Source organism: Mesoplodon bidens (assembly GCF_964165515.1).
Source record: "Mesoplodon bidens genome assembly, chromosome: 19".
NCBI lineage: Eukaryota > Metazoa > Chordata > Mammalia > Artiodactyla > Ziphiidae > Mesoplodon > Mesoplodon bidens.
The window spans coordinates 6,508,128-6,519,055 of NC_138179.1; the positions used below are offsets into that span (position 1 = coordinate 6,508,128).

Sequence of the window (10,928 nt, forward strand, 5' to 3'; positions counted from 1 at the left end):
ACTCTTGTATCAGTTGTTTGGTTACCTGAGGTGCAGTTTATACAGGAAAGGCAGGATAAATGTTTCTTTCCCAGTTTGCAAAATAATGAATTAGTTCCCTAACATCTTCCAAAATTGGCCAATGAATTGTGGGGTTTTTTGGTATAATTATGAACTCATGCTGTTTAACATATTTGTGTTTCAATTAATTGCAGTTATTTTTATTGATGTTCACTTTTTCCCATCTTTAGACACTGGGTGCTTCTTTGTGTAGGTTCTTGAGTTCTTTTTTTGGGGCCGTGCAGCATGCGGGATCTTAGTTCCCCGACTGGGGATGGAACCTGTGCCCCCTGCAGTGGAAGTGCGGAGTCTTAACTGGACTGCCAGGGAAGTCCTGGTTGCTGGGTTCTTTTGACATAACCACATGGTCTGATGTTGTACCAGAAAGAAGAAATTAAAGAAACAGATCTGGTGGTTAGATCTGGGTGATAATATTCCTCCACGAGAAAATATACTCATGCAGAGTAGAATATTACTTTGCTCCTTGAGAAATTTAAAGGAATGAAATAAGGTATGGGAAGAAACTTCAACTAGAGCATATTATGTGCTTTGTGTTTAAACTCTGCTTCAAGTTTATTACAAATTTGCCAACTGCGCAAATTGTCTCTAAAAAGGGATTTCACCAGTGGGCTAGCCACACTGAAGCTTTGTGAGAAGGGAAGATATTCAGATTATTATTATTATTTTTTTTTTTTGGCAGTACGCAGGCCTCTCACTGTTGTGGCCTCTCCCGCTGCGGAGCACAGGCTCCGGACGCGCAGGCTCAGCGGCCATGGCTCACGGGCCTAGCCGCTCTGCGGCATGTGGGGTCTTCCCGGACCGGGGCACGAACCTGTGTCCCCTGCATCGGCAGGCGGACTCTCAACCACTGCACCACCAGGGAAGCCCAAGCCCCAGATTTTTAATAGGAATGATAACTGTGTACTAAAGATGTAGTTTGACCTTTGATACTTTTCACCTGTATTTATTTTTCAATCTGTGCCTGCTAAGGCTATTTTGCTACTTTATTACAGTCAAACCCTGAGAAAAGAGGTCTATCTAGAGCCTTCTCTAATGTGTGTAATGCATTTGATTGATATGTGTAATGTAGTCTGTTCACCATTTTCTAATCATTTTGTTTTTTATAAAGCAATCTGAAGAGGATGTGAGTCAGTTTGATTCAAAGTTTACACGTCAGACACCTGTTGACAGCCCAGATGACTCAACTCTCAGTGAAAGTGCCAACCAGGTCTTTCTGGTAAGTGAAAGAATTTCTGATGTAGCCATGGGAAATTTAAGTATGAGGATGGGCCCTTTTCAGTAAGAAATGCCCTTTTTAATAAGAAAATTTCAGTTTGCTTGCTTTATAGTTCATGTAGATAACCTGAGGTGCTTTTTTTTTTAAAGTTATCCCCTTATAACTTGTTGATAAGTTCGAAAATTCATTCTCATAATCCAGCATTCCATTTTAGCAATTAGAGTCAGAGTATATGATTCCTTTTTTTGAATAGCCCAGTGACTTAAAATGTTTGGCTCAGCATCTTAACTGAAATCCACACAGTCATAGCAGTAGGAGAAGAAGAGATCATAGTAACTATTTTATTCCTGAAACAGCTAAAGATTTTTGTCTCTAGGGAATTTTTAACCTGTTGATTGTGAATATTTGACATCAAAATATATTGGTACATATGTGATTGTAAGCAAATTAATCCTAAGGAGGAGGTATCTGTATTGATTTATACCTTGTCTCCTCAGATAGAAAAACAAAATTTTAGATTTTGATTAACAGAAATGATAGGTTTATATCTGATGGTGACCATCATTGCATATTATTTGCCTAGTGCTTATTTTATTACTATAATTACATGTCATGTGAATATCTACCCGATTTTATACCATTTGTTTCCTTTGTCATTTGTCATTATCCTTTGTCATTTCTTTTTGGATTATCCCTAGGCAGAATAGAATATGGGCAAAGTAATCATTTGGAAGTTTTTTTTCTTCCTTATTTGTTTCTGAGTTCACTGGATTTGTCGCTAACTTAATTTTCAAACTTTAAAAAAAAATAATGCTCTCAGTATAACACACCACAGTAGTGTTGTATCTTTGGGGGTGGAGGGTCAGTTCTGAAGTTAGCATGGAATACAAAAATTGTGTATGGGCAAAATAACACTAAGGTCACCATAGTACAGTATGCTTTTGAGTAAACAACATTGAATAGTAATAATTCTATAAATGTATGATTATATGGTGATATAAGAATATACATGCAAAATATAATTTTATAGCATTTTAATTACATAAGAGGGAAAGATGAATGCATGTTGTTAAATTTATGTCAGCATGATGCAAAGTTACTGTATCCCCCTTAGTACAATCTCTTATCAGTTAGGGAAGTAGGCATGATTCATTTTAATTGTGTCATTGCTTTATTTTTTTCTCTCATGATGTGGAATTTTGTTTTCTACTGATGTGGAATTGATACCTTTGATTTAACATACAGACATTATACAGACATTATAGAGTTTTAGCTAGTTTGACAATTGTTTTCCCCCATAAAAAAAAAAAGTCTAGAAACACCTTACTACAAAGAAATCTAAAGTTGTGGTGGCAAAAGTTATATATCTAAGCTTTCATTCCGGTTAAAGTATTGCTGATCTTTTTATTTGTTTGTTTATGGCTGTGTTGGGTCTTAGTTGCGGTATCTTCGTTGAGGCATGCAGGATCTTTCATTGTGGCATGCAGGCTCTTCGTTGTGTCATGCAGGCTTTTCTCTAGCTGTGGCGTGCGGGTTTTCTCCTCTCTAGTTGCGGCGCGCAGGTTCCAGGGCACGTGGGCTCTGGAGCTGTGGCACGTGGGTTCCAGAGTGCAAGGGCTCTGGCGTTTGTGGCACGCAGGCTCTCTAGTTGAGGCGCACAAGCTCAGTAGTTATGGCACGCGGGCTTAGTTGCCTGACAGCATGTGGGATCTTAGTTTCCTGACCAGGGGTTGAACCCTCATCTCCTGCATTGGAAGGCAGATTCTTTACCACTGGACCATCAGGGAAATCTGTGTTGAGCTTTTCTTAATTACTTAAATTGGCTAACTAATGAATACAAGAACAATTCATTTGTTAGGTTGTAGCCAGAATTCTGTACACAAAGTGTATCTGTTTGAAAATTAATTTAAAATAGTAACAGCCCACTTATCTGGAGATAGTGGCTGTAGTAACTTCAGTTCAATTAATATTTCAATTCCTATTAGAATTCAAGGAAATTCAAAGACGATTAAGGCACAGTCTGGTCCTCTTGGTAGTTTTTAGCCCACAAGAACATGCAGGGAAATGGCCTTTGTAGTCCACATGTAGCTGTCACAACAAAGCATATGCTCTACAGAATTGCACCTTACTCTTTAGGACTTCACCCAGAGCCTTATTGAGCCTTTTTATTATAACTCAAGTGCCTACTCATAAGTGACAAGAATAATAAATAGAAGGGAAGATAGGTATAGGATTAACTGTTAAAGGAATGAACATGAACAGCAAGATAAATGATAGCTGGTAGCCTAATAGCAAGGTCCAAGAAAGAACTAAAGCTAACAAAATTGCATTACTGTCTGTTAAAATTAAGTTTTCACAGTGCTGACCCTTATTCATCAGGAAAATCTGAATTTATCCATTCATTGGTATAAAATCAGAAAGATCACACGTGCCAAGTTAGAGAATTCTATTTTTACTTTGGCCTAATAATGAGAAACTGTTTGGGGGTGATAATGTTAGTTGCTTATATGCATGTGGCTAGAAACACTAGAATTTTCTTTGCATTTATCTTTGTATTTAACATCTTAATGTAGAGCCTACATTTTCCTGTTTCGTTCTCCTCCTTTCAGTAGAGTGCAATTTTGTTTGCTGGCATATGGGGCTCAATAGAATTCTGCTCTCTGGAGGTCTGTGCCTCCAGAAGTGACTGGAAAGAAGGTAACGGGTGTGAAATGAGGTTGAGGAGACTGGACAGTATCCACACTGGTGATTTTAGGTGTACATCATTGTCTTGGTGTGTCAGAGATTGAACCACCACATTTTCTTGATGTACATGACAAAATCCTATTCTGTAGTCCACTGTTACTGTCTTTCAGGGTTTTACGTATGTGGCTCCATCTGTACTTGAAAGCGTGAAAGAAAAGTTTTCCTTTGAACCAAAAATCCGGTCACCTCGAAGATTTATTGGCAGCCCACGGACACCTGTCAGGTATTCAGACTTTGTTATTCTTTTTTTTAACCTGGAAGAGCATTGCTTAAGAGATTTATGCCAAGTTACATAAATGGAAGCTCTGTCACTCTCTGTGACATAAGCACAGCATCGACACCTTCTAATATTGCAAGTGACTAGTCTGTGACTAATCAATGATAACATGCTATGTAGTTTACCTCCCCTCCTGAAAATAAGCCGTTGCACTGGAAAGTGTACTCGTTAACCATTCATTCAACATTTATTGTGTGCCAGGGGTTGTGCTACCTTCTGGGGACACGTGATTAAGACAGGAATTGTCCTTGTCCTGATGAAGCTTACAATTTAGTGAGAGAGAGTCAAAATAAACAAAGAAGGAAATAAAATATGTAATTACAAGTAGCGCCAAATGCTATGCAAAAAAAAAAATAGAGTGTGGTACTAGAATGCAAAAAATAAGAAGGGGACTCCTATTCATGGAGGAATAGCTAGCCGTATAAAACACAGAAATACAAGGATGTTGCAGGTAGAAGAACAGCTCATGCAAAAGCCCTAAGGGAGGAAAAAACTTGGCCTTTTTCTTGGAAACGAAAGGCAGGTCAACATTCCTGAAGTGTGGGGAGCGAGGAAGAGAATGGCAAAGGTTTGGAGAAATATTTTAAATGCATTGAGCCGCTGTTTGAAGTGGGGGAGAAAATGATTTTTGTAAAATAAGTATCATTGACGGTTTTATGAGGGCAAGTAGAGAGATAAAGAGACCATTTAGGAAACTAGCAATTAGTCTAAGGGAGAAATGGCTCAACTTCTGCTTTTGTGCTAATCCACACAAAAATGAAATTAAATGAAAAAAAAAAAAGTCACATTACCCCACTCCCTTTAAATGTAAGGGAAATGTTCCTTGTTGAGATAGTACTTGAGACGAATGATAGCTCTTCCTTGTCTTAAAGCCCTGTCAAATTTTCTCCTGGGGATTTCTGGGGAAGAGGTGCTTCAGCCAGCACGGCAAATCCTCAGGCGCCTGTGGAGTACCCAATGGAAACAAGTGGAATAGAGCAGATGGATGTGACGACGAGTGGGGAAGCTTCAGCACCACTTCCAATACGACAGCCGAACTCCGGGCCGTACAAAAAACAAGCTTTTCCCATGATCTCCAAACGACCAGAACACCTACGTATGAATCTATGACAGAGCAATGCTTTTAATGAATTTAAGGCAAAAAAGCTGGGGAGGGGATGTGTGAGCATCCCCCAGGGTGAAACAAGAAGACTCAAAATGACAGTCTCGAAGAGTCAGTGTCATTACATAGAACACATTGGACAGAGGAAAAATAAACATGGATTTTAAAAAATCAATCAATGGTGCAAAAAAACTTAAGTGAAAATAGTACTGCGGAACTCTTAGGCACATCAATTAATTGATTCCTAGCAACATCGTCTCAACCTATCAAGGATTTCATGTTGATGGCTCGAAACTGACAGTATTAAGGGTAGGATGTTGCTTCTGAATCACTGTTGAGTTCTGATGGTGTCGAAGAAGGGTTATCCTTTCATGAGGCAAAGTATGAGTTTGCCTGTAATACTTGCAACTAAGGACAAATTAGCATGCAAGCTTGGTCAAACTTTCCAGCAACATGGAATCAAAGACGAAAGAAACTTAACAATTGATGTTTTACGTGCAAACAACCTGAATCTTTTTTTATATAAATATATATTTTTCAAATAGATTTTTGATTCAGCTCATCATGGAAAACATCCCGAACTTTAAAATGCGAAATTATTGGTGTGAAGAAAGCCAGACAACTTCTGTTTCTTCTCTTGGTGAAATAATAAAAATGCAAATGAATCATTGTTAACCACAGCTGTGGCTCGTTTGAGGGATTGGGGTGGACTTGGGGTTTATTTTCAGTAACCCAGCTGCAATACCTGTCTGTAATACTAGAAAAAAAAATCTATTTAATCATTTCTACTTGCAGTACTGTTATGTGCTAAGCTTAACTGGAAGCCTTGGAATGGGCATAAGTTGTATGTCCTACATTTCATCCTTATCCTGGGCCTGCATTGCACTGGAAAAATATCGCCACCTTATACCAGTATTTGGTTCAAGACGTCAAATGTGTTCAGCCTATGGCTGAAGAAGCACAGAAGAGAGGATAAAATGCATATCGAGGGCGGCAAAGTGAGAGAGAGAGGAGGGAGGTCCAGGGGAAGAGGGTGTTGCCACGGTCCACCCTCTATGTCTAATCTCTTTACAGCAAATTGGTAAGGTTTTAAGTTTTACTTCTTTTTACTGTTTTTGGTGTCCGCCTTCCTTACATTTTTTTCCTTGATGGTTTTAAAAGGAAAAAAGGTATTTTTTTTTCCTATATTGGGGCTACATTTTTTGATTGTAAAAGTATTCGATGGCCTTTTGATGAATGTCTTCCACAGTGAATAAGAAAACTCAGTGGCTTAATTTAGGAAACATGTTAACAAGACACTATGTTTTGGAAAATTGTAATGAAGTCTACATAAGTGACTTACAGGTACAAAGAATAAAAATAAAGGTAACTTTACCTTTCTTAAATACTTCCTGCCTTAAAGAGAGCGTTTCCATGACTTTTAGCTGGTGAAAGGGTTTAATATCTGCAGAGCTTTATAAAAATATTATTTCAGTGCATACTGGTATAATAGACGATCATGCAGTTGCAGTTGAGTCTTACCACCTTTTTGTTTGTCTTTTATAATGTCTTCAGTCTGAGTGTGCAAAGTCAGTTTGTAATATTTTGCAACCCTATGATTTTTTTTTAAATAGATGCTGCTTGCTATGTTCTCCAAACCTTTTTGAGCCATAGGATCCAAGCCATAAAATTATTTATGCATGTTGAATTCAGTCAGAAAAAAGCTTTGCTTATTTAAATGGCAGTTCGAGTGAGATAAGATGAAATCCTATGACATTAAGCAAAAGTAGAACCATGAAAAATGATTGGAAATATACCTTTTCAGTTGTGGCAATAAATGAAACAATTGATAACAGCTCATCTTCGGACAGAAAGCCTTTTTTTTTTTTTTTTTTTTTAATCACTCCCTCTAGACCTCCTTTTCCCTTATTGCAGCAGTCTACTGAGAACTTTATAACTGTAGCTAATAAATTAGAAACTAAATAATGGTAAGGGCAGAAATTGTACTTAAAGTGCAGGTCTTTGTTCTCTGGCAGTTTATGATGTCTGAAAAACAGAACCCAAAAAGCTATGGTGATTCGTACAGGCTTCATTTCAGACTGTAACTGGCTTGTACTACTCTGATACTTATTTTCAAATGAGTTTACTAACTATAGTGTTGACTGCCTGACCAAATTCCAGTGAAAGTTTTACACCAGAATATTCCTCCTCAGTCCTATTTGCTAGTAACATTTGCACTGTGATTGGCTGGCTATAACCACCCCATAGTTAAACCAGTTTCATAATCAGTACTGCCAGCAATAGTGGCAAACACTGTAACTTTCTGCATAAAAAGTATTAATTGCACACCTACCATCCACACAAATAAGTTTCTCAGACTTAACATTCAGTGAAGTTAATTTTCTATACTGTGGCAAGTTTATTGAGAAATTGTTTCATAAATGGATATTCCTACTATGACTGTGAAAACATGTCAAGTGCCACTTTAGTGTCACAGACAGAAAGCACACACCTATGCAATATGGCTTACCCTGTATTTATTTGTAAAAACCCAAGCATAGTTTAAAAATATATGTCAATAATACTAGTCTTGAGTTTCTAAGAAGGTTCTTTATGATTATTCCAGGTAAGTGTATAAAGAGATTAAGTGTTTTTCTTTCATCACTTGATTATTTTCTTTAAAATCGGCTATTACAGGATATTTTTTTATTTTATACATGCTGTTTTTTAATTAAAATATAATCATTGAGAACTGAAGTTTACTAATTTTGATTTTATAAGGTTTGTAGCATTACAGAATAAACTGAGATTTATAAACCAGCTGTGATTAACAATGTAAAGTATTAATTATTGAACTTGAACCAGATTTTTAGGAAAACTGTTATTTCTTTTTCCCCTTTATGGTCTTAACTAATTTGAATCCTTCAAGAAGGATTCTTCCATACTATTTTTTGAGATAGAAGGTAATTGGGGGGGGAAGAATGCATGTATGATACTCCATAAATTCAACATTCTTTAAGAAATAAATGATTATAAATAAGCTGCATCTTCAATAGTATTAATATCCCAAGCCTTGGATTTTATATTTAATATAGGACCTAACTATTTTGGTTACTTAGTCATATGGTTCCTAGCTTATAAGGGCTAGATCTAAGATTCTTCTCATGAGAAATGTTCGATTTACGCAGAATGGATTTTGAGGCCGTGGAAATGGTTAATTCCTCAAGTAAAAACATCAATGTCCAAACATCTACCTTTTTTCATAGGAGTAGACACTAGCAAGCTGGACAAAATAATCATAAAGTATTTGTTCCACCATGACCTGTGGTCTGTTGCTGATTGATACAAAATTCTTCATGTGTGATTCTTAATTTACCACTATAGCACAAGTACTAGTGGATAATCAGTGGATTATCTAAAGTAACATTTGAAAGATGGGTTCATCTGTGTTTGCTCTTTAAACTATTAGTTTTTTTCCTACCCCAAGTTGGCTTTGCATCTCCCAGAGTAAATTCTTCAGCTGCCTTATTAGGAGTGCTTGGAGGGTAACACCTTTTCTGCTTTTCATCTTGTGTTTAGTTTACTGTATTAAGTATTTGATTTCAGATTGAATGAATGTAAATAGAAATTAAATGCAAATTTGAATGAACATAAAATAGAAGTGATTTTCTTTTAATTATTATCCTAAGATAGGAAGAAATAACTACCAGGTACACATGTGGTTTCAATAATTTTTCCCATTAACATGCCAGATGTGTTCAGATTCTCATATTTAATAAACTATTTATATATGTGAAGAATGACAGTCATAAAACTGTTTTTGTGGAGGAATTGAAGCAATTTAAATTTATAACAAGTTTTAGTACTGATTTTATATTAGGTGTTAAACATCTGTGATTTCCAAGTTCTGTCAAATAGTCGAATTGAATTGGTTGTTTAAAAAAAAAAGTTCATGTGAAAAGTTATGTGAAAGCCAGCTTCACATAAAAACAATGGAAGACTTTCTTGTGCTAACATACAACAGTTTTTCCAGCCACATTTGTCAACTACATTACCTGATGTGTATGAACAAAATAACATAGTGGACAAATCTGTTTTTAACTAATGTCTCCATACATCTCCCGTCAGATGGGTGTTTTGTGTAAAACCACCTCTTATTTATGAGGTAATTCTATCACACTTGCCAAGGTGGTTTCTCTACAGAAGTTCTCAAACGTACTTCTTTTATAAAACATAGTAGTGATTCTTGATGTTGATAAAACAGTCTTTTAGAGGATGTGATCTGAATTCACAGAATAAATGGGGTTTGGAATCCCTATTCCTGTTTTTGAGGTGAAGGAATAAAAATAGAGAAATGCTTCTAGTTCATCAATGTTTCTAGTGAATGGCAAAGCTCTCCTGTTACATTTCCCTCCTTTTAAATTCATATGTGAACTGCTTTCTTGTTTGTTAAAAAAAAACAAAAACAAAAAACCCCACTGTCCACCAGGGACTTCTTTTGTTATTCAGTCATATTAAGAAACAAAGCTATCCATATGGCCATAGGGTAAGTAAGTGTGGTAAGTAGGTATCGAATTAGGGCTGAAGTAACCCATGTGGTTACGGTGTTATTCTTATGTCTTTATCAAGAAGTCAGCATATCCTTCACACCCAAATTCTAATCTCAAATTGTCTTTCTCACTCGTCCCCTGCTGCATACCTAAATAACAACTATTAGCTTCACCACAGAGTTAGGAAGGTGATTTTTAAGGCCAAGTAAGCTTGTTTTTTAGTATTTGCAGTGGTTCTCAAAGTACGTAACATAGTTAAGTATTTCATCCTGAATGAACAGCAACAGTTGCACTTATAATCTAGCAATATTTACCTGGGGAGAAAAGTTACAGGCTAATGTTCTTTTGTCAATTTGGGTGGCCATAAGGCATGAAAAGTGGTTTAACCTGTATCTGGTTGGTCACTATCCTTATTAATCCAGGTTGGTTTAATCTTTGTCTTATCAGCACTGCAAATTTGTTGTCTACCTCTACCTCGTAACTTCTACTTCTCACCACTATCTTTTTCTTGTGTGCAAACTGATGGACGGTAAAAGAGAAAATGGGAGAGGCCTTGCATCTAAATATATATAATAACCAGTCCTTTGGATTTCTGGTATAGATCCATCCCCCCTTAAAGGTTTCATAGTGAGAGAGAAAGTGCCTCATTCTCTTTCCACCACCCTGCACAAATACCTGTAGGCAAACAAACCACACTCTCCTAAAGCTTTTTTTGGCCTGAGTGCAAGCTTTAATCTTCCAAGTAATGGTGATTCAAGCATGAGACTCCAAAAGTCTTCTGGAGAAGACTAGTTATACAGGGAAATCCTTTTTTTTTTTCTTTTTTTTGGCCATGCACCATGTGGGAGCCTAGTTCCCCGACCAGGGCTCAAACCCACACCCCCTGCATTGGAAGTGCGAAGTCTTAACCACTGGACCGCCAGGGAAGTCCCGAGGAATTCTAAGTGTTTGAGTTGGTCTTGTTTGTCACTCTATTCAGATCATCAGTGAAGCCAGCTG

At 37.0% G+C, this 10,928-nt stretch overlaps 1 protein-coding gene across 3 annotated transcripts in view; it reads left to right on the top strand.

Annotated features, from left to right (window-relative positions):
* Window positions 1-7,275, top strand: part of RPS6KB1 (ribosomal protein S6 kinase B1) — a 34,697-nt gene extending 27,422 nt beyond the window's left edge. The window contains exons 13-15 of one of the 3 annotated variants that reach the window (XM_081218688.1): window positions 1,169-1,276; window positions 4,132-4,244; window positions 5,171-7,275. In XM_081218688.1, coding sequence (XP_081074814.1) covers window positions 1,169-1,276; window positions 4,132-4,244; window positions 5,171-5,408 — 459 coding nt within the window. In that variant the 3' untranslated portion in view covers window positions 5,409-7,275. The remainder of the gene's footprint in view (window positions 1-1,168; window positions 1,277-4,131; window positions 4,245-5,170) is intronic. The other 2 variants (XM_081218689.1, XM_081218690.1) reach the window with 2 other exon arrangements.
* The last annotated feature ends 3,653 nt before the right edge of the window (window positions 7,276-10,928 follow it).